The sequence below is a fragment of the Prunus dulcis genome, unplaced genomic scaffold (genome assembly GCF_902201215.1).
Source record: "Prunus dulcis unplaced genomic scaffold, ALMONDv2, whole genome shotgun sequence".
In the NCBI taxonomy this organism is placed as follows: Eukaryota; Viridiplantae; Streptophyta; class Magnoliopsida; order Rosales; family Rosaceae; genus Prunus; species Prunus dulcis.
The window spans coordinates 3,577-26,644 of NW_023010153.1; the positions used below are offsets into that span (position 1 = coordinate 3,577).

A 23,068-nucleotide genomic window follows, 5' to 3' on the forward strand; every position below is an offset into this window, starting at 1 on the left:
GACACCCTCTCTCTCCTCAGTCTCTCTCTCTCCCCGACGTCCACTCTCTCTCTCCTCGATTCTCTCTGCTCCGACCACGGCAGGACACGAGACCGGTCCCGTTCGACTCCTCTCGTCGCCCCGACCAAGACCTGCCCGTTTTCCCCGTCGGAAACCACGAACTCCGGCTGCGAGCTCGACTGGTTTGAACCGGAGTTTTCTCGCTGTCGCGCCGCCGCCTCCGCCGCCCAAACCCGGTGATTGAGGTATGGTTTCTCCTCCTTTTTACGAGTTCTAGCTGATGTTGGTATAGGTTTGGATTGATTGTGAGTGTAGAAACCGATTAGGAAAACCTAGGGTTTGGGCTGAATTTCAAACTGAAATTTCGGCCAGTTGCCGCCCGAATTGGGCCTCCCCGTAGTTGAAGAAAGTGATCCTGACCTCGAGTAGAAACTAGGGTAGGAAGGGTGAGCTCGGGTGTGGAGTTTTTCCGTCGCCGGAAATTACTCTACACACCCACGCGCTGCCGGCGCGTGTGGCGGCGCGTGGGCGAGTCTGGTGAGGCTGCATTGTAACCCGATGAGATCCTTAGGTTGTCACGAGCGCGTAGGAATTCGCGAATCTCAATTCGGATGTCGTTTGACTATCGAACGGATTTTCGCATATTGTGCGTTATCCGGGTTCGATAGGTTCCGACCGTTAGATCTTTCCCGAATTAAAATATGTTGTTCTAGGTGTTCCTAGGACCGTATGGGACTTCACGAATTCTGAATCGGAGCCCCGAATGTTCCAATTCGATAGTGCAAAGTTTGCGGGTTAGCGATAACCGTAAAATCGTGAACGCTTCCTAAACCTGTAATCGGACCTTAGGATATTTTCTTCAACGTGCGCGTATGGGGAATTTGGGGATTTAATCATTTAATTTGTGATTTCCGTTTCGACGTAATTCTATATTAATTAACGGTTCGTATCTCGAAATAGGTGTTTCGACTGCACGTACTCAGCAGGCAGGACCCTCACGTGGTCAGGCAGCGTGGGATTATCTGTGAGTGGACTTTGTTTTAATCATATGCATGGTTTTAATTGATGAAAGATTTTGCATAATGTTTTAATGGTTTATGGAATTTATATATTATATTCATGAAATGATTTTGATGGTCGTATAGTATTTGGCATTACATTGTGAGTTTGGTATTTTGGGTTTTTTGAGAGTGCATTTATATGGAGAGTGGGGAGGTATAATTATATATTCGCTATAGATGAGATATTGGGGTAGTTGGAGGTTGATGTGGAAGAATGTGGTTGTGGAGAGAAGTTGTGTGATTACACTACGTAAGTACCTTCCCCAGTTACTAGTCTCACTCGCGGCGTTGGATGTTCCGGCGTGTGAGACTCTTTCCATATGCGGCGTTGGATGTTCCGGCGTATGGAAAGACCTTGTATAGAGTTTAGGGTCATCACCATGGCGTTGGATGTTCCGGTGTGTGATGATCTAGTCTGCGCGCGTAGGACATAGTTTGGAAGCTACACATGGCGTTGGATGTTCCGGTGTGGGAGCTTTGGAGTTTCGTCCCCCGGTTGGACCGCTCATCCCTAGACGCAGGATAGCACCTGGAAATCCTGCGGACTAGTCAAACGATCCCCCAGTTGGATTGTTTTCCCGGTACCTAGGTAGTGTGTTGAGTATATCGTATATCGTATAGCTATTTATTTTATATATTTATAGGTATACTTATATGGATATGTATGGTTGAGTGTGTAAGGAATTAGTAGCTTGACAGGAGGGGTAAGATTGAGAGTATGGGGATTCTTTTTGAAGGAGATAACTGGTGTTTTTGAAATGTTTAAATGAATTAAGTTTTGAGTAATTATTTATTGTTGCGTGAACCTGCATGCCCTGAGCATTATTTTTTACATGGTGGGGTTACTATGTTGTTTTTAACTGCAAATCTGGTTTTTGTCCACTCACATATTTTCTGTTTTGCGCCCCCCAGCCAGTAGTCGCTCCAGGAAGCGTGCAAGTGGTGTACGAAGCTCAATCTGTGCATCTTTCTAGTTAGGAACTGAGTAATTTCTTCTACTCAACTGTACTTGTAATCTAAATTCAGTAGTTGCTCTGTATCGCCCTTGATAGATTTTACTTGTGAGGCCGGAGGCCACTATAGCGACTTGTAGAATTGTGGAAGCATGCTGATGGTTGGGATTATTATTATTATTATTACTGTGTGTTGCAGGTTGAATAAATTTTGTTGGGATTGCTTAATTAACAGGGGAGACTCTGCCAAAATTTTGGTAGAAAGTCTCGAGTTTTAATTTAGTGGGCCCGGCATCGGGATGATGTCGGATCAAAGACGGGGTCCGCTCTGGTTTCCGGAAAATTCCGGGGCGGGTCCTGTCATTATGTCTGATTCTAAAAGAACACAAACCCTTTCTTTTGAACAGAAATTGCAGGTGGTGACAATGATTTTTAAGTTTTGTTCCATTATTATCCTGCATAAAATTTGTTATGCTGCATGCAAGTTATTTTAGTTGTAAATGTCAATACGCTGATGTGAAGAGATACTTATGCTAAAAGAAACTAATTTTCTTGCTGAAGAGAGAACAACTTAATAGTTAATATTTTGTTGAGGTATTAAAGTAAAATTAGAATTTTACTTGTTATGTTTTATGGTCCTTGCTGTTTTTCTACTTTGCTATAGCTTTTTGAGCCTCGTTTAACTAAAATAAGAATCATAATTTAATGTAGTATGATGGTAACTCTATAATTTTGTTTTTCCTGTTTTTCAGGACAACTACAAAAAGATGGAAGTTTATGCTTTTGAAATGGAGACAAAGATGACTTCTCTAGAAGAAGAGTTGGCAGCTGTATACAGGGAAAAAGAAGATGCTGTGTCAATTAACAAGGGTTTAGCATCTGAACTAGAAAACCTGCCCGAAAAATTGAGTACATCAAACTTGGAACTGGAAGCATTGCAGGAAGAGCTTTTGGCCCGGGTAAGCTAGTCCGCATTTCTCTCTCAAGCTAACTTAAGTCCTTTTCTTCTTTCATTAAAAAGAATAAATGGCTAGTTTGCTTTTTTGTGTGAATTTTTTAATTTTTCGTTGTAATTTATCTGTATATCCAGAAACAGAGCCTGGAAGAATCTAAATTTGAGCAGCGAAAGATGGAAGGCTCCATTAAAATGTTCACTGAAGAAAAGGGAGACTTGGCGATGGTAGACTAATTTTGGGTCTTTTCCTGAATTTTAAATAAAAACATCATTCTGTAGTTGAATTTTGAACCTGTGTGTTTCTTGGTGCACAGTTGCTCATTTGATTGTTCTCTTTGGCTGGCAGCAACTTACAGATTCCCTTTTGGAAATGGAGGAGGAAAAAGCAATATGGTCAGCTAAGGAGAAGACTTCCGTTGAAGCCATAGAATAGAAGAGAAATCAAAGGTATACAACATGAGATTACATCATTATCAAGGGAAATGTCAGAGGTGAGGTTCATCTCCGCTTGTGTACATCATGAACAGTTTGCTTGCCATTCTTCAAAATGGTATCTGCGGAAAATTTCCGTTGGCAAGGAAATTAAGGGCATGTGCATCCTTCTTTCTTTGAGTGAATTTGGCGATTAGGATTAACCTTATTGTATGACCCTCAGTTTGATTCTCTCCTGCTGAAACTTCTAAGGCTGAAGCTTTGGTTACGGTATCACAAAAGATATCTCTTCAGCCACATTGCTTGTCTGAATATATGAATTTCATTTCCCCCAGTTTGACTAATAGGAAAGATCTGTTATCACCATTTTTTCTAGATAGTTTAGCTGGTCTTTACCTGTTTCAGATGCATTTACTTGTGATATAGAATGTTTAAAACCCACAATATTTGTTGCTTGATTATTCATAACAGTATCTGCTTAAACTGATTATGATTATGTCGAAGTGTAAGGTGAGAAATGAATGGAGTCTTGAAGACGAGAATGCAAGGTCCTTAGAGAAAGATTAACTTCTTGTGAGGAAACGGCTGTGCAGAAGACATGCAGATTTGCGTCAGTTTCCTTTCCTTCCTTTTTTCTCCATAAACTAATATCTTCTTGTATATTAGTTGGTCTTATATACCATTAGTGGCAATCTTCCATACTGCATGTTTAATTTGTTACTTTGGAATAATGCTGGCCATGTTGTCATTTGCTGAAGTAAGCAATTATAAGGGCCTCTAATTTAATTCCCTAAAAAACTTAAGCTTTTGGTATTCAATGGTCGTCTCTTAGGTATATTGTGATATTTCATGTTTTCCCCTTTCAAGGTTTGTTAGTCCTTTTAGTGGGGTAGGCTTAGGATAAATTTTCCGCTTGCCAAAATATCCATGCTCTTCCCATAGTTCTTTACTGTCGGAAAATGTTAAAAGAATATCCAAAGATGGGATAGATTTGTAGTACGTTTTTGGGATAATGTAACAAATTATTTGAATCTTCTTTGCTGCCAGATTTATTAGAATATCTTGAATATTAATTTCAAGGTCATGAATTTCTGGAAGACCAAGACATTGTTATTTTATTATACTTCTTCTGTTGTAGCATGGAGAAGTCTTTTGAGATTGATCAACTGAATAATGACAAAAATATAACCGTTGCTCTGAGCAAACAGTCTGAAGAAGTGAGTTATTTGCTTTAGCTCAGAATATTGTATGGTTACGCAAAATGCAATGATGCTTTTTAACTTTTACTTTATAAACCATTTAGATGTTGAGTTCAAATTCAGAGATGTGCGGAATTCCTCAATGTGAGGAAGTGAATGTGCTTCGGAAGGAGCTCAGTTTTCTGAGTAAAGAAAGAGATGGTTTGTTGACTCGAATAAAAGAGTAGTCATAACTTTCAAATGACTACCAGGTATTATCTCCACTCTGTTGTCTACGCACCAGGATATAATGGTCAGGGAGAAAAATTCAGTAGTATTGGGGAAGGAACCAACATTATTTCTTCAGAACTTATTCCATTTGTTTGATGGATTGCATGTTGTCTACAGAGTCTGAACAACCAGCTCCTTGCTATGTCAAAGGAAAAGGATATATTAGTGACTCAGATCCAAGAGCAGAAGAAACATGCAATTGAAGAAGAAAGTCTCAATAAACGTTACAATGACTTGGTAGGTCACTGAAAAGTCCTTCTTTTCTCATTGGCACCTAAATTGTTTGTGTCATTTCACATAATGATGAACATACTACCAGTTAATGGAGGCAAAGTTTCAAGTAGGAACTGACAAGGAGAATTTCAAGCATGGAGCTTAAGATTCACAAAAGTAAGTGCTTGTATACTTTCATTTGTTGTGCAACGTAGTTTTCATCTTTCTGGGCATGAACAATAGTTGTGCAGCTGCAGTTTCAACAATTGGGTTTGGTAGCTTTTGGTTAAATAACAGTTTGTATAATAAGATCCACGCTCTCCAAATGAATTAAAAATTTCTATCACAAAAGATGAAAAATGAAGTCAATACTTTTCATCTGGAGTTATCAGAATTCACAACTTTAGAACTGTCCGACGTGGTTGTTTCATTTCAGTAAGGAACAAAAGGAAAAAGAAAAAAAGAACTGTCCATCCCAGGCAATATTATCTTTCTTTGGATTGAGTCTTTAATTTGGCCTGGTATACTTCAATACAGGATCAAGTTTAAAGGTTATAGAGAAAGCTAAGCTTCGAATGAGGCTTCCAGGGGGCACAAGCAAGGTTAGATGCCTTTCGAAGTAGATACAAGGAAACACGGGACAAGTCCGATCACATGAACAGAAAGTTTGAGGAGGCTTCAAAAAACCTAAAGGACCAGTTGGCGACAAAAGGGAGTCGAGGTCCTCAGCCTGAAGAAGCAGCTTGCTGCAGAGGGGTTATGAACAAAAATTTATTAAGAAGTTGTAGAGCATGATTATGTCTTGTGTACTATTTAATGAAAATATAAAAGTTAGTACGAATGAGTGTCTTGTGCAGAGCTATGAACCATGACAATTTAACGTACTACAATAGCAGCATGGCATTTCATCTCATTAGATATCCAAGAGTTGGTTAAGAGTATTAGAGATGATGATTCGTGTTGATTCAACAATGAATTAGAAGATTTTTTGTTTTTGGATAATTCCGTTGAATATTTTTTGTATTCATCCAAAAATTACTAAATTTTACTATTTCAGTTATGTTTATATCATACATACAATTTGAATGAAAAGGAGTCGTGGTGGTTGGGGAGCGACAATGGGGAGAGAGAGAGAGAGAGAGCGCGCACTGAGAGAGGAAGAGAGAACTGCGAGAGAGCTCTAAGAGAAAAAAGAAAAAGAGTTTAGTGGACAATAAGTTTGTATTTATAGATAGTATTTGCGAAATGTATGGCTAAGGGTGGTATATTGGTGCATTAAGTTTTGGTGTGTGTCGCATTTTCTGACTTTGCAATGGAGAAGTGAAAGTGCATTTCTTTTTACTAAACACTTGAACAGAAAAGCCATTTTAACAAAATGTATTTTTTAATCATTATATACAGCTCACAACACTTTCACAAAAAAATTTACCAAATACTTAGGAACTAATTATTATACAAACATTTTCCCAGCTGATTTCTCTCACAGCAAATCTGACAGCGATTATTTTTACAGCACAACAATGTCAAACTAGCCCCGAGTCCAAATCAACATAAATGTGGGACCCGCGCCCCTTTAGAAACATGTTTATGCCATGGATTTGGGCTCCAAGATTATGGGTAAATTGATTTTAGAGCCAAAAAAGACGCTGTCGTTTCTTTGGGACTGGACACGCCGTCGGATCGAGACAATTTAATATTAGGGTTTCGTAGGAAATGGACGGCCCAGATTCGAAGTCCACGACTATAAAGTTGAGGTTTCTTTCACAAACTCTACTGCCGAAGCCTGCGCATTGTAGCTCATTGCCGATATAATGGGTACGTCTCTCTCTCTCTCTCTCTCTCTCTCTCTCTCTCTCTCTTGTTCTCAGTGATACTTCATACGAATCTATTTTATATGCATTTGATTTTTAGCTTTCCTTTTTATTATCTTATTTACTTCTTAAATTCTTTTTGGACTGTTATGCTTAGCGTTTATTTGGTTCGTAAATCCCAGTAATGGCAAGTGAGCTTGTGTGCTGTGGATAATTTATACTTTCCTACGTGACTTGTGCGTGTAAAACCAAGATGGTAGCAGGAAAATGAAACCTGAATTTCGATAAATGGACAATTTATTTCAACTGGGTTGGTATTTGTCTGATGTTCTGAGGACCTTGGTTTTCCAAGGTTGTGAACGATGAAAACTTCGGAACAAAAATTGTTTCTTCTTTTTCTTGTGTCCTCCATTTTTCAGGCAACACACACATTTCGAGGCTGATAGTGTTTTCATTTGATGTAGTAAATGAATGCAGCTAAGTTTGTTTGCTTTCCCCGAAATTAATCATGGATAGTGTTTTCGACACAGCATTTTAATGATCAATGATTTTTAGTTGCTTCAAATGTCTTTAATTGGAAGCTCTTATTTTCTTTGGGTGATGGGGTTTTTCATTTCGTTGAAAGGCATGAAATTTGCAATTATAACGTTGGAAAAGATAATGTAGAAACTAATGCACTTGGGGTACTGTTTGAGATTGGGATGAGATGTAGTTAGTTTTAGATATCATAGATATTTGCTTGATCAATGATCTATTATATAACATTTGGTTTTGTTCTCTTTTGGTGATACTAGGAGCTTACAAGTATTCATCGGAGTTATGGAGGAAGAAGCAATCCGATTTGATGAAGTTCGTTCAGAGGGTGCGCTGTTGGGAATATCGCCAGCATCCTTCCATTGTCCGAGTCACAAGACCCACACGCCCTGACAAGGCTCGTCTCTTGGGTTACAAGGCCAAGCAGGTACTGATGATTTCATGGATCACATCCTATACGCAACTCAGTGTTGAAAATTTGTTTATTTAACTTCATCACTAAGGTTGATAGGTGTCCAAAAGCTTTTGACTTGTACACATGCCTATGTAGGTCTTTCGACTCTGTGGAATGATTATTGTAGTTGTGTGTTGCACTGGAATACAGTCCTGCACTATCTGATGCATATCAAGAGGTTTATAAGTTTCATGCTGTGCTTAATGATACATAATTGCGTACAATTGTTTCAGTGAGTCAGCACACTTCCTCTTGCGTGTTGTTTCCTTGTGTTCTACCAGTAGGCCCAATCCAGTATATTTGCTGGGTAAAGCAGCATTCCGATGATTAAGCAGTTTGCCTAAAAAGGGTGCTTGCCTAAAATCAGTACATGCTTCCGGAGACAAGCTGTACTAAACCAAACAATCAATCATCTGCCTAGGGAGATCTCTTGATGGCTGTTGCTTTTTTTCTGATTCGATAAAGTGCGCCATTTCAGTCTGCTTCTTATATTTTGTTTTTGTTGCATGCTAATTGTTGTCTGTTCTGATGTACCTTTTGTTCCCCATATGTGCTCAAGTTAAGTAGTTTATGATCTTCCAGCTGATTGTTCTACTAAAATGCGTTCCAGGGTTATGTTGTTTATCGTGTCCGTGTAAGGCGTGGTGGTCGCAAGAGGCCTGTTCCAAAGGGTATCGTATATGGGAAGCCCACAAACCAGGGTGTGACAAAACTAAAGTTTCAACGCAGCTTGAGGTCTGTCGCGGAGGAGCGCGCTGGCCGAAAATTGGCTGGGCTTAGGGTTCTGAATTCATACTGGATCAATGAGGTGACTCAGTTGTAACTTCTCTATTCTTGTACTACTTGGGTTGCAGGACCTGTTTTGCTGTTTCTTTCTTTTTGGGGGCGGCTTGGTGGTAGTTTTATTTTGTGGTGATGCACTTGCTTATTCTTCTTTGCTAATCTATCTATTCTATGGGTGCAGGATTCGACTTACAAGTACTTTGAGATAGTCCTGGTCGATGTTGCTCATAATGCTATCCGAAATGACCCAAGAATCAACTGGCTCTGCAATCCTGTTCACAAGCACAGGGAGCTTCGTGGGCTGACTTCGGCTGGGAAGAAGTACCGGGGTTTGCGTGGAAAGGGGCACTTATACCACAAGGCACGACCATCTCGCAGGGCAACCTGGAAGAGAAACACCACCCTCTCCCTTCGTCGCTACCGTTGATTTCAGTCATGTTACCTTACGCTTGCTTAGGAAGTTATGTCTGGGTACTTCCAGGAAGACAATGTTTGAATCAATTGTTGTATTTGAATGATTTACTGTCTAATTCGGATAGGCTCTTTATAGTTAGTCTCTTGTCTTGGTGTCATGTGTGGGTATTATGAGGAAGTTGTGTCTGGGTAGTTTTGAGGATGTTGTTTATGTTTGTCATGAATTTGGTAATTGAAAACTTGAACCAGGTTATTATTGAATGTTTTACTGTCTAAGTTGATTGTCCCTGGTGACGTGTATTGAGAGCGAAATGCCGTGGTGCATAATATAATATATTAGGTTGTATTAATTTGTTGATGTATTTGTGGCCATGATCAGGTGTGTCTTAGGCCTTGTCATGACCTAATCTTAGCAAGACAATCAGCAGGAAAATTAGCTTCCCTGTAGATAGTATTGTTTGATACAATGTTACTGCAAAATTCTTGCAACACTTTTGAAGCACAAGAAGAGAGTATCAAAAGCAAGTGGAGGGGGGACCAGGGCATTATAATACTCCTAGTTGCTGTACGTATCGCATTCAGTCAGAATTGTTCGAGGAAAAAAAATACTCAATGAAATATGGTTAAAATTAGAATTCAAAATATCAATGAAAACTGAGAATCTCCTTCTCTGTGTTATGAAAATAGAGACGTCTAAAGAGTATTACATGTCAAGAACTCCAGACTTGCCGACGTAAAAAATGTTACTCACGTCTCTATTTGAAAAAAATACTGTCGTGTATAATGTAGAAACAGTCGTGGTTAACATATACTACGTTCACTAAATAAAAAACTGACATTTAAAATCTATAAAAAAGCAAAAAAGAAATAAAACTTCGACAATCTTAGACGACGCTTAAAGAAAGAAAAAATAAAAAAAAAATAAAAAAAAAAAGACGTCTTAAAAGGATATATTACAGGTGAAGAATCATGTCATAGACGACATGAAATGTGTTAACTACATCACAGGTGTAGAATGACCGAAGCTTATAACATCTTCCACGTCGCTAAACAGGAAAACACCGCCTTGTTAAACGTATTCCACAGCTGACTCTTGCTAAAATCGAAATTTAAATTATGAAAAAAGGCCACTTGGACAATGTTAGACGACGCTTTTTTTAAAACACTGACGTCTGAATAATTTAACATGGCACAATTTTATTACATACCGACGTAAAAATGCCTAACCACGACCCAAGTTTTTATCCGCAGTCATTAAAAATGATTTTGACGTCTTGAACAGGAAATAAAACGCCGTGGATCAAAGTTTGAACGGCTGTTAATGTAAACTAACGGTCGTGGTTAATCTCCTCACTATGTCCCTAGAATACAATTTGTTACCACGTTGGTATGTGTGTAGAACTGGACGTGGTTGGCCTTTTAAAAGATGCTTTTATAACCCTCATTGACGTGTGTATTCTCTAAGACGTCAATTGTTTTTGTCTAATCGACGTTCAGAAAAGTTGTCACGACAGTTAATTTGTTGTATTAATATAATATAGGGCTATTATATTAGGTTGTATTAATTTGTTGATGTATTTGTGGCCATGATCAGGTGTGTCCTAGGCCTTGTCATGACCTAATGTTTGGAAGAGAATCAGCAGGATAATTAGCTTCCCTGTAGATAGTATTGTTTGATACAATGTTACTGCAAAATTCTTGCAACACTTTTGAAGCACAAGAAGAGAGTAACAAAAGCAAGTGGAGGTGGAGGGGACCAGGGCATTATAACACTACTATTTGCTGTATCGCATTCAAGTCAGAATTGTTCGAGGAAAAAAATACTCAATGAAATATGGTTAAAATTAGAATTCAAAATATCAATTAAAACTGAGAATCTCCTTTCTCTGTGTTATCTGACCTTGGTGCCCAAAGTAAACCATGTTTTAGGTCTGCAATTTCAGTTGGGGGATTAAACGCGTATGTCACGGCAACCAAAGTTAACATTTCCTTTACGTCTCTAGTTACAAAACATGCAGAAGCTTATCCAGTGCTTTTAACTGATCCATCAACATTTTATTTTGTAAAATTTATTCTTGCTTCTAAGACAATAATTAGCATTTTGAATCTTACATATTCTTGCTTCTAAGACAATAATTAGCATTTTGAAATTCTGATAAAGAAGTTTTTTCATTTGAAGAATCAAAACTATAATATTAGGCTGATCATTATGAAATAATAACTTGTTCCTAGCCTCTCAAAATTTCCAACAAATCGCAAGATAAATTTCTAAATAAAATTATTTTTCTTTACTTTCTACGTCGGTGGCTTTATACCTGCTGTCGTTGTTTTTGGGGTAAGAGTTCAAGTTTGAAGAAATTTTTTTTAATAAGATGACGATTTTTTTGTTCGGTGCGTTGTGTTTTGAAAACACCCAAGCGGATATCGATTTTTTAGGTGTTTATGTACTTATCCATGACGGTTTTCTATTACCGTTGTCTTTCTAAACACAATGATGGTATTTTGCTCTACCGTCGTTTTTTTGTGGTTGTCTTTTTCACTTTTTGTATTAGTGTTTGTAAAATTTATCCCAGGAGATTTCCCCGTAAACAAATTCACCCCATTTTTAATCTTACATATTCTTGCTTCTAAGACAATAATTAGCATTTTGAAATTCTGATAAAGAAGTTTTTTCATTTGAAAAATCAAAACTATAATATTAGGCCGATCATTATGAAATAAAAACTTGTTCCTAGCCTCTCAAATTTTCCAACAAATCGCAAGATAAATTTCTAAATAAAATTATTTTTCTGTAGTACCCTGTAAAGAGGATTGGTGCTTATATCTTGGTAGTTAACCTGAGGAAGACTATATTGCTATCACTTTGAAACTTTGCCAATAGCTGCAGAAGAATTGAGGACACAGAACCATCAAAGTTAGCCATTAGGAGGAGGCTGCCACTTAATGGGGTTATTAGGATCTTTTATGCGGTTCCGGGTATTTTTTGGTAACAAGCTTGACCCACCAATTGAATTCATCGTTAACCATTTCTAACCTAATTTTGCTAAACTGAATTGACTCGCAGATCTAATAGCAAGCCCACCTAACTCTGTATGCAGAGACACTTCCTTCCACGACATGTGAGACAATTTTGCCTCCATAAGACAAAAGAACTTCCAGCAACTTTTATCCAGCAATTTTGCCTACATATGAGTATTATTGCTTGGCACTCATTGATGATGTTTTGGTCAGTTTGCAGATTTTAGAGTCTGTTGCAAAACTTGATGCCTTGACCTTGCTGGGGCTTTTTTCAGGTAAAATAGCAAAGGCAGAAATCTCCTCTATCTAGTTTATAAATGCATGCATGTGATGTGAGTCAGCCTATTTCTCTCTCTGGAGGAACCTTATCACATTGGATTCTTCCGCCATGGATTCTTCCTCCATGGTTCATATTATCAGGTACTCGAAAATTTAAAAATTTTGTCATGCAATTTTTTTTCCCTTTCAATTTTGATCGGTAGGTACCCATCACAGTTTTAAGCATGCTAGCTCTCATTATTGAATATTTCATTTTAAGGCCACGAATAAAAAAAGTGAAAACAAAAAAGATAAGCAATTGAATGAAATAATTTAATGCTTTTGGAATGGTGTAGCGTAGAAATACTGTGCATGCATGTACCTCTCATTACTTGAGTACATAGGTGTTTGAATAAAAATCCAAGACACAAAGTCAGAAATACAAATTAGCCTCATCTTTATTAACTGATCTAATCAAAGTCAGATATGTTACAAGTTTCAGCTATTTTTACTTTGCTGCATTGTAGTTGGTATCCACCATCCAATCAAAGGCATCCGCAGAACAAACCGTGAGACCTATGCGTGATGTTGGACCACTTCTTCCTTTTCAAGCACTGGTGCATGAGACTGAAGTTGCTGAGAATGCGTCTTGCAAAGAAGATGAAGAAGGTAAAAATATAACATGGGATGACTCTGCTCTTCCCGATCCATGTGCTATATTACATGTTACTAACAGGAGAAAAATGCCACCTAGGAAGAAAAGCTTACCCTTGGTTTGTACTAATTTCATTACATTTTTCTGTTCTGAACTTTTGGTAATCCACATTTTGGAGAATTAATGTCTTATATTATTGTAGGCTGTGTTTAATTATGTTATAAAAAGAACGGTGTGTTGGTTATTTAATATATACATCTCTCTCTCTCTCTCTCTCTCTCTCTCTCTCTCTCTCTCTCTCTCACCTTGTATATAAATAACCCCACCCCACCCGTCTTCCTCTTCATCACACAACAAAAACAACTTGAGCAGCCACTCAAACTCTCTCTTCCTCTTCATCACACACAACCCACCACTACTCTTACTCTTCATCATCATCATTTATGGCAGGTAGGATAAGTGATGCGGAATGGAGGCGCCTTGACAGAATTGCGAGAATGGAGAAGAAGGCAGAAGAAAAGAAAGAAAAAGAAGAAAAAGAAAAACTTGAGGCAGCCAAGTCTAAGGATGAGAGCTCAGGGAGTGGAGAGGGAAGTAAGAATAAGTAGAAAGGCATGAATGTTTTGTGTGTAATAATTTCTTCACTTGTTGGGGTAGTCTTGTTTCTCTTCTGTGTTTTATTTCCAACAAGTGTGATGAATTTGAACAATTAATGTCTTGTATTATCGTAGTGTGTGTTTAATTATGTTATAATAAGAATGGTGTGTTGGTTCTCTATCTCTCTCTCTCTCTCTCTCAACATTAATTGATGATATTGGTGCAGGAAAAGATTTATAGTCTGCAAGCTTTGCTCCTTTGAAAACCTCCAAATCTTAAATTCCAGGTGACTGTCTTAAACTAAAAAGGAGTCCAGCATTCCTCGTCTCCAGAATATCCTCAAACATAAAGTCAATTTGAATGTAAAAAGTTGAATAGTTTGATGAATTATCAAACAACTGGTGTAAAAATTGATAATTAATAGATAGAACAGTGTGTGAGTCTCAATCAAGATAATAATTCATATATGATCAGCTGAAAAACAACAAAAAAGGAAGCTCTCATTATTGATCAGTAGGTACCCATCTCAGTTTTAAGCATGCCAGCTCTCTCATTATTGAACATTTTTCATTAAAAAAGTGAAAACAAAAAAGGATAACCAATTTAATGAAATAATTTAATGCTTGTGGAATGGTGTAGGGTAGAAATACATGTGCATGCATGCAAGCACTCCATCATAAACCTACGCATACATTGGACTTCTAATGTCTCGTTCTATCTCCCTCTGTTTTTTATTACCTATATAATCAAGTTTTCACCAGAAGATACAATCATGGAAACCTCAAGCTTCTTAAACAGTACAACTACGCAAGTCTTCTTTTGTTTATTGTTAGGAAGCTAAGTTTCATTAAAAGGAAAACGAAATTCTACAAAAATGTGGACAAGATGGCCACTGGACATAGGTGTGATACCTCGCATTACTCGAGTACATAGGTGTTTGAATAAAAATCTAAGACACAAAGTCAGAAATACAAATTAGCCTCATCTTTATTAACTGATAATCAAAGTCAGTTATGTTACAAGTTTCAGTTATTTTTACTTTGCTCCATTTTAGTTGGTATCCACCATCCAATCAAAGGCATCAGCAGAAATAACCGTGAGACCTATGCGTGATGTCGGACCACTTCTTCCTTTTCAAGCACTGGTGCATGCGACCGAAGTTGCTGAGAATGAGTCTTGCAAAGAAGATGAAGAATGTAAAAACATCACATGGTATGGCTCTGCTCTTCCCGATCCATGTGCTTTATTACAAGTTACTAACAGGAGAAAAGTGCCACCTAGGAAGAAAAGCTTACCCCTGGTTTGTACCATTTCCATTACATTTTTCTGTTCTGAACTTTTGGCAATCCACATTTTAAATCTCCATAATCTTGCAGGACAATGATTTAGTAGATTTGCAAGCAGAATAAGAATATTTGCTTATAAAATTTGAAAAACTCAGGTTAGTATATTTTATTGTTTCTGTTCCTCAAATAAAAACCTGGTACAAGTTTTCAATTACCAAATTCATGACAAACATAAACAACTTCGTCAAACTACCCAGAAACAACTTCCTCATAATACCCACACATAACACCAAGACAAGAGACTAACTATAAAGAGCCTATCCGAATTAGACAGTAAATCATTCAAATACAACAATTGATTCAAACATTGTCTTCCTGGAAGTACGCAGACATAACTTCCTAAGCAAGCGTAAGCTAACATGAGTGAAATCAACGGTAGCGACGAAGGGAGAGGGTGGTGTTTCTCTTCCAAGTTGCCCTGCGAGATGGTCGTGCCTTGTGGTATAGGTGTCCCTTTCCACTCAATCCCCTGTACTTCTTCCCAGCCGAAGTCAGCCCACGAAGCTCCCTGTGCTTGTGAACAGGATTGCAGAGCCAGTTGATTCTTGGATCATTTCGGATAGCATTATGAGCAACATCGACCAGGATTATCTCAAAGTACTTGTAAGTCGAATCCTGCACCCATAGAATAGATAGATTAGCAAAGAAGAATAAGCAGGTGCATCGCCACAAAATAAAACTACTGCCAAGCCGCCCCCAAAAAGAAACAAACAGCAAAAAAAGTACTGCAACCCAAGTAGTACAAGAATAGAGAAGTTACAACTGAGTCACCTCATTGATCCAGTATGAATTCAGAACCCTAAGCCCAGCCAATTTCCGGCCAGCGCGCTCCTCGGCAACAGATCTCAAGCTGCGTTGAAACTTTAGTTGTGTCACACCTTGGTTTGTGGGCTTCCCATATACGATACCCTTTGGAACAGGCTTCTTGCGACCACCACGCCTTACACGGACACGATAAACAACATAACCCTGGAACGCATTTTAGTAGAACAATCAGCTGGAAGATCATAAACTACTTAACTTGAGCACGGCTGGGGAAAAAAAACAAAATATAAGATGCAGACGGAAATAGTGCACTTTATCGAGTCAGGGAAAAAGAAAGAGCCGTCAAGAGTTCTCCCTAGGTAGATGATCGATTGCAAAGCATGAAACTTATAAACCTCTAGATATGCATAAGATAGATAGTACAGGACTGTATTCCAGTGCAACACACAAGTACAATAATCGTTCCATAGAGTTGAAAGATCAACATAGTCATGTACAAGTCAAAAGGCTGGACACCTTTTAACCTTAGTGACGAAGTTTAGATAAACATAATTTCAACAATGAGTTTGCGTATAGGATGGATCCATGAAATTATCATTACCTGCTTGGCCTTGTAACCCAAAAGACGAGCCTTGTCAGGGCGTGTGGGTCTTGTGAGTCGGACAATAGAAGGATGCTGGCGATACTCAAAACAGCGCAACCTCTGCAGGAACCTCATCACATCGGATTGCTTCTTCCTCCACAACTCCGATGGATACTTGTAAGCTCCTAGTATCAGCAAAACACAACAAAACCAAATGTTCAAGAAAATATCTGTGACATCTAAAACTAACTACATCTCGTCACAATCTCAAACAGTACCCCAAGTGCATCAGTTTCTACAGTAAATTTTCCAATGTTATAATTGCAAATTTGATGCTTTTCAAGGAAATGAAATACCCCATTACCCAAAGAAAATAAGAGTTTCCAATTAAAGACATTTTAAGCAACTAAAAATCCTTGGTGATGCGTAAAAAAACATCATCTATGAAAAATTTCGTGGAAATCAAACAGATGTAGCTTCAGTGATATTCTACATCAAACCAAAAACACTAACAGGAAACAAAAAATAAGGTGCTAAAACCTTGAAATGCGGTGTGTTGCCTAAAAATGTAGGACACAAGAAAAATGAAGAAAATATTTTTAGTTCCCAGGTTTGATCTTTCACAAGCTTGGAAAACAAACAGCTTCAGTCAGGTAAGCATCAGACAAATACCAACCCAGTTACAATAAATTGTCCATTTTTCGAAATTCAGCTTCTAACTTTCTGCTACCATCTTAATTTTACATGCATAAGTAACGTACACAAGCTCATTAAGGAATTGTGATATGGACAAGAAGGAAAGACTAGGAAGAAACAATGAAATTATGGGATTCAAGTTATTTTGCTAAAGAATTCTGATTATCTTTATTCTTCAAGTCTACATGGCCTTAAACAGGTTTACATTTACAACTAATAATCTGAAAAATAGGACTGCAACAGGACTCCACTAACTCAGCTTCGTAACAAGCTATTATTCCAACAACTAACTCCACTTCCTACCTTTTAGCAATTATCCTATTAAATAAATACTAAAGAATTATTCAAAATTTAGAAAACTAAAGCAAAACAAATAATAAGCCCATTGTAACCAAAGTGTCAGTGTCTCAGGTGAGAGACACGGAGAACAAGAGAGAGAGATATACCCATTGTATGAGCAATGAGCTACAAGGCGCAGGCTTCGGCAGTTGTGTTAGGGATTTCGCCACACAGAGCTACGAGTTGTGAAGAAACCGACCTCAGCTTTTATAGTGGTTGGTCGGGGACTTCGAATCTGGGCCGTCCATTTCCTTCGAAACCCTAATATTAAATTGTCCCGAGACCGAGACGACGGCGTGTCGCGTCCCAAAGAAACGACAGCATCTTTTTCGGCTTTTTTAAACAGGCTTGGGGCAGGCTCTCACAATTTACTCTTGGGGCCCAAATGACAAAGGGAAACATGTTTCTAAAGGGCCAGGGTCCCACATTTATGCTGATTTGGACTCTACTTCTGCGCCCTGCTCAGATCAAAAAAATAATCTTCCTTTTCTTCTTTTTCTGTGTTTTTTTTAATACCAAAAAACTATTGTTGGATGCGGTTCGATGATCGCAATTTTTGAGTAAAAGTTCAACATAATTTATTTATTTTTAATTTTTTTGAGATGTATCTTAGGAATTTTCAGCAAAGTGAAGAGGCAATTTAGGCATAGAATTGTAGTTAGGACAGAATGGTTGCTGCACCAAGACCAATTATCATTCCTCCAAACCTTGTTACGTCGACTCCCGCATCTATCTCAACCATGGCCTAGATCTCCGTCAAAATCTTTGATGAAACTACAATAGCAGCATGGCATTTCATCTCATTAGATATCCAAGAGTTGGTTAAGAGTATTAGAGATGATGATTCGTGTTGATTCAACAATGAATTAGAAGATTTTTTGTTTTTGGATAATTCCGTTGAATATCTTTTGTATTCATCCAAAAATTACTAAATTTTACTATTTCAGTTATGTTTATATCATACATACAATTTGAATGAAAAGGAGTCGTGGTGGTTGGGGAGCGACAATGGGGAGAGAGAGAGAGAGAGAGCGCGCTCTGAGAGAGGAAGAGAGAACTGCGAGAGAGCTCTAAGAGAAAAAAGAAAAAGAGTTTAGTGGACAATAAGTTTGTATTTATAGATAGTATTTGCGAAATGTATGGCTAAGGGTGGTATATTGGTGCATTAAGTTTTGGTGTGTGTCGCATTTTCTGACTTTGCAATGGAGAAGTGAAAGTGCATTTCTTTTTACTAAACACTTGAACAGAAAAGCCATTTTAACAAAATGTATTTTTTAATCATTATATACAGCTCACAACACTTTCACAAAAAAATTTACCAAATACTTAGGAACTAATTATTATACAAACATTTTCCCAGCTGATTTCTCTCACAGCAAATCTGACAGCGATTATTTTCACAGCACAACAATGTCAAACTAGCCCCGAGTCCAAATCAACATAAATGTGGGACCCGCGCCCCTTTAGAAACATGTTTATGCCATGGATTTGGGCTCCAAGATTATGGGTAAATTGATTTTAGAGCCAAAAAAGACGCTGTCGTTTCTTTGGGACTGGACACGCCGTCGGATCGAGACAATTTAATATTAGGGTTTCGTAGGAAATGGACGGCCCAGATTCGAAGTCCACGACTATAAAGTTGAGGTTTCTTTCACAAACTCTACTGCCGAAGCCTGCGCATTGTAGCTCATTGCCGATATAATGGGTACGTCTCTCTCTCTCTCTCTCTCTCTCTCTCTCTCTCTCTCTTGTTCTCAGTGATACTTCATACGAATCTATTTTATATGCATTTGATTTTTAGCTTTCCTTTTTATTATCTTATTTACTTCTTAAATTCTTTTTGGACTGTTATGCTTAGCGTTTATTTGGTTCGTAAATCCCAGTAATGGCAAGTGAGCTTGTGTGCTGTGGATAATTTATACTTTCCTACGTGACTTGTGCGTGTAAAACCAAGATGGTAGCAGGAAAATGAAACCTGAATTTCGATAAATGGACAATTTATTTCAACTGGGTTGGTATTTGTCTGATGTTCTGAGGACCTTGGTTTTCCAAGGTTGTGAACGATGAAAACTTCGGAACAAAAATTGTTTCTTCTTTTTCTTGTGTCCTCCATTTTTCAGGCAACACACACATTTCGAGGCTGATAGTGTTTTCATTTGATGTAGTAAATGAATGCAGCTAAGTTTGTTTGCTTTCCCCGAAATTAATCATGGATAGTGTTTTCGACACAGCATTTTAATGATCAATGATTTTTAGTTGCTTCAAATGTCTTTAATTGGAAGCTCTTATTTTCTTTGGGTGATGGGGTTTTTCATTTCGTTGAAAGGCATGAAATTTGCAATTATAACGTTGGAAAAGATAATGTAGAAACTAATGCACTTGGGGTACTGTTTGAGATTGGGATGAGATGTAGTTAGTTTTAGATATCATAGATATTTGCTTGATCAATGATCTATTATATAACATTTGGTTTTGTTCTCTTTTGGTGATACTAGGAGCTTACAAGTATTCATCGGAGTTATGGAGGAAGAAGCAATCCGATTTGATGAAGTTCGTTCAGAGGGTGCGCTGTTGGGAATATCGCCAGCATCCTTCCATTGTCCGAGTCACAAGACCCACACGCCCTGACAAGGCTCGTCTCTTGGGTTACAAGGCCAAGCAGGTACTGATGATTTCATGGATCACATCCTATACGCAACTCAGTGTTGAAAATTTGTTTATTTAACTTCATCACTAAGGTTGATAGGTGTCCAAAAGCTTTTGACTTGTACACATGCCTATGTAGGTCTTTCGACTCTGTGGAATGATTATTGTAGTTGTGTGTTGCACTGGAATACAGTCCTGCACTATCTGATGCATATCAAGAGGTTTATAAGTTTCATGCTGTGCTTAATGATACATAATTGCGTACAATTGTTTCAGTGAGTCAGCACACTTCCTCTTGCGTGTTGTTTCCTTGTGTTCTACCAGTAGGCCCAATCCAGTATATTTGCTGGGTAAAGCAGCATTCCGATGATTAAGCAGTTTGCCTAAAAAGGGTGCTTGCCTAAAATCAGTACATGCTTCCGGAGACAAGCTGTACTAAACCAAACAATCAATCATCTGCCTAGGGAGATCTCTTGATGGCTGTTGCTTTTTTTCTGATTCGATAAAGTGCGCCATTTCAGTCTGCTTCTTATATTTTGTTTTTGTTGCATGCTAATTGTTGTCTGTTCTGATGTACCTTTTGTTCCCCATATGTGCTCAAGTTAAGTAGTTTATGATCTTCCAGCTGATTGTTCTACTAAAATGCGTTCCAGGGTTATGTTGTTTATCGTGTCCGTGTAAGGCGTGGTGGTCGCAAGAGGCCTGTTCCAAAGGGTATCGTATATGGGAAGCCCACAAACCAGGGTGTGACAAAACTAAAGTTTCAACGCAGCTTGAGGTCTGTCGCGGAGGAGCGCGCTGGCCGAAAATTGGCTGGGCTTAGGGTTCTGAATTCATACTGGATCAATGAGGTGACTCAGTTGTAACTTCTCTATTCTTGTACTACTTGGGTTGCAGGACCTGTTTTGCTGTTTCTTTCTTTTTGGGGGCGGCTTGGTGGTAGTTTTATTTTGTGGTGATGCACTTGCTTATTCTTCTTTGCTAATCTATCTATTCTATGGGTGCAGGATTCGACTTACAAGTACTTTGAGATAGTCCTGGTCGATGTTGCTCATAATGCTATCCGAAATGACCCAAGAATCAACTGGCTCTGCAATCCTGTTCACAAGCACAGGGAGCTTCGTGGGCTGACTTCGGCTGGGAAGAAGTACCGGGGTTTGCGTGGAAAGGGGCACTTATACCACAAGGCACGACCATCTCGCAGGGCAACCTGGAAGAGAAACACCACCCTCTCCCTTCGTCGCTACCGTTGATTTCAGTCATGTTACCTTACGCTTGCTTAGGAAGTTATGTCTGGGTACTTCCAGGAAGACAATGTTTGAATCAATTGTTGTATTTGAATGATTTACTGTCTAATTCGGATAGGCTCTTTATAGTTAGTCTCTTGTCTTGGTGTCATGTGTGGGTATTATGAGGAAGTTGTGTCTGGGTAGTTTTGAGGATGTTGTTTATGTTTGTCATGAATTTGGTAATTGAAAACTTGAACCAGGTTATTATTGAATGTTTTACTGTCTAAGTTGATTGTCCCTGGTGACGTGTATTGAGAGCGAAATGCCGTGGTGCATAATATAATATATTAGGTTGTATTAATTTGTTGATGTATTTGTGGCCATGATCAGGTGTGTCTTAGGCCTTGTCATGACCTAATCTTAGCAAGACAATCAGCAGGAAAATTAGCTTCCCTGTAGATAGTATTGTTTGATACAATGTTACTGCAAAATTCTTGCAACACTTTTGAAGCACAAGAAGAGAGTATCAAAAGCAAGTGGAGGGGGGACCAGGGCATTATAATACTCCTAGTTGCTGTACGTATCGCATTCAGTCAGAATTGTTCGAGGAAAAAAAATACTCAATGAAATATGGTTAAAATTAGAATTCAAAATATCAATGAAAACTGAGAATCTCCTTCTCTGTGTTATGAAAATAGAGACGTCTAAAGAGTATTACATGTCAAGAACTCCAGACTTGCCGACGTAAAAAATGTTACTCACGTCTCTATTTGAAAAAATACTGTCGTGTATAATGTAGAAACAGTCGTGGTTAACATATACTACGTTCACTAAATAAAAAACTGACATTTAAAATCTATAAAAAAGCAAAAAAGAAATAAAACTTCGACAATCTTAGACGACGCTTAAAGAAAGAAAAAATAAAAAAAAAATAAAAAAAAAAAGACGTCTTAAAAGGATATATTACAGGTGAAGAATCATGTCATAGACGACATGAAATGTGTTAACTACATCACAGGTGTAGAATGACCGAAGCTTATAACATCTTCCACGTCGCTAAACAGGAAAACACCGCCTTGTTAAACGTATTCCACAGCTGACTCTTGCTAAAATCGAAATTTAAATTATGAAAAAAGGCCACTTGGACAATGTTAGACGACGCTTTTTTTAAAACACTGACGTCTGAATAATTTAACATGGCACAATTTTATTACATACCGACGTAAAAATGCCTAACCACGACCCAAGTTTTTATCCGCAGTCATTAAAAATGATTTTGACGTCTTGAACAGGAAATAAAACGCCGTGGATCAAAGTTTGAACGGCTGTTAATGTAAACTAACGGTCGTGGTTAATCTCCTCACTATGTCCCTAGAATACAATTTGTTACCACGTCGGTATGTGTGTAGAACTGGACGTGGTTGGCCTTTTAAAAGATGCTTTTATAACCCTCATTGACGTGTGTATTCTCTAAGACGTCAATTGTTTTTGTCTAATCGACGTTCAGAAAAGTTGTCACGACAGTTAATTTGTTGTATTAATATAATATAGGGCTATTATATTAGGTTGTATTAATTTGTTGATGTATTTGTGGCCATGATCAGGTGTGTCCTAGGCCTTGTCATGACCTAATGTTTGGAAGAGAATCAGCAGGATAATTAGCTTCCCTGTAGATAGTATTGTTTGATACAATGTTACTGCAAAATTCTTGCAACACTTTTGAAGCACAAGAAGAGAGTAACAAAAGCAAGTGGAGGTGGAGGGGACCAGGGCATTATAACACTACTATTTGCTGTATCGCATTCAAGTCAGAATTGTTCGAGGAAAAAAATACTCAATGAAATATGGTTAAAATTA

At 38.2% G+C, this 23,068-nt stretch overlaps 3 protein-coding genes and 3 long non-coding RNA genes across 6 annotated transcripts; 5 read left to right on the forward strand and 1 right to left on the reverse strand.

Moving 5' to 3' along the window:
- Positions 1-2,873: 2,873 nt before the first annotated feature.
- On the forward strand, positions 2,874-3,987 carry LOC117613050. The gene is made up of 4 exons (XR_004583654.1): positions 2,874-2,973; positions 3,105-3,194; positions 3,316-3,416; positions 3,906-3,987. It is a non-coding gene; the product is annotated as an uncharacterized LOC117613050 (long non-coding RNA).
- Positions 3,988-4,403: 416 nt separating this feature from the next.
- Positions 4,404-5,974, forward strand: LOC117613048. Its single transcript, XR_004583653.1, has 3 exons — positions 4,404-5,107; positions 5,190-5,260; positions 5,621-5,974. It is a non-coding gene; the product is annotated as an uncharacterized LOC117613048 (long non-coding RNA).
- An 843-nt stretch (positions 5,975-6,817) lies between these two features.
- LOC117613043 (60S ribosomal protein L15-2-like) lies at positions 6,818-9,429 on the forward strand. Its single transcript, XM_034341687.1, has 4 exons — positions 6,818-6,898; positions 7,689-7,855; positions 8,493-8,690; positions 8,847-9,429. The coding sequence occupies exons 1-4, from the start codon at positions 6,895-6,897 to the stop codon at positions 9,090-9,092; spliced, it is 615 nt and encodes a 204-aa protein (XP_034197578.1). The 5' UTR covers positions 6,818-6,894; the 3' UTR covers positions 9,093-9,429.
- A 2,952-nt stretch (positions 9,430-12,381) lies between these two features.
- LOC117613044 lies at positions 12,382-13,787 on the forward strand. The gene is made up of 3 exons (XR_004583651.1): positions 12,382-12,517; positions 12,883-13,024; positions 13,461-13,787. It is a non-coding gene; the product is annotated as an uncharacterized LOC117613044 (long non-coding RNA).
- A 1,242-nt stretch (positions 13,788-15,029) lies between these two features.
- On the reverse strand, positions 15,030-17,570 carry LOC117613042 (60S ribosomal protein L15-2-like). Its single transcript, XM_034341685.1, has 4 exons — positions 17,444-17,570; positions 16,320-16,486; positions 15,725-15,922; positions 15,030-15,568 (listed from the first exon to the last, which is right to left on the reverse strand). Exons 1-4 carry the CDS (start codon positions 17,445-17,447, stop codon positions 15,323-15,325), a joined length of 615 nt encoding a protein of 204 aa, XP_034197576.1. The 5' UTR covers positions 17,448-17,570; the 3' UTR covers positions 15,030-15,322.
- Positions 17,571-18,960: 1,390 nt separating this feature from the next.
- LOC117613046 (60S ribosomal protein L15-2-like) lies at positions 18,961-21,572 on the forward strand. Its single transcript, XM_034341689.1, has 4 exons — positions 18,961-19,041; positions 19,832-19,998; positions 20,636-20,833; positions 20,990-21,572. Exons 1-4 carry the CDS (start codon positions 19,038-19,040, stop codon positions 21,233-21,235), a joined length of 615 nt encoding a protein of 204 aa, XP_034197580.1. The 5' UTR covers positions 18,961-19,037; the 3' UTR covers positions 21,236-21,572.
- Positions 21,573-23,068: the final 1,496 nt, after the last annotated feature.

Excerpts from the sequence above, each read along its gene's own strand:
- LOC117613043 (XM_034341687.1), top strand. Across the intron at positions 7,856-8,492 it reads TGGGTTACAAGGCCAAGCAG|GGTTATGTTGTTTATCGTGT; the intron begins GTACTGATGATT and ends AATGCGTTCCAG. Across the intron at positions 8,691-8,846 it reads ATTCATACTGGATCAATGAG|GATTCGACTTACAAGTACTT; the intron begins GTGACTCAGTTG and ends CTATGGGTGCAG.
- LOC117613042 (XM_034341685.1), bottom strand. Across the intron at positions 15,923-16,319 it reads TGGGTTACAAGGCCAAGCAG|GGTTATGTTGTTTATCGTGT; the intron begins GTAATGATAATT and ends AATGCGTTCCAG. Across the intron at positions 15,569-15,724 it reads ATTCATACTGGATCAATGAG|GATTCGACTTACAAGTACTT; the intron begins GTGACTCAGTTG and ends CTATGGGTGCAG.
- LOC117613046 (XM_034341689.1), top strand. Across the intron at positions 19,999-20,635 it reads TGGGTTACAAGGCCAAGCAG|GGTTATGTTGTTTATCGTGT; the intron begins GTACTGATGATT and ends AATGCGTTCCAG. Across the intron at positions 20,834-20,989 it reads ATTCATACTGGATCAATGAG|GATTCGACTTACAAGTACTT; the intron begins GTGACTCAGTTG and ends CTATGGGTGCAG.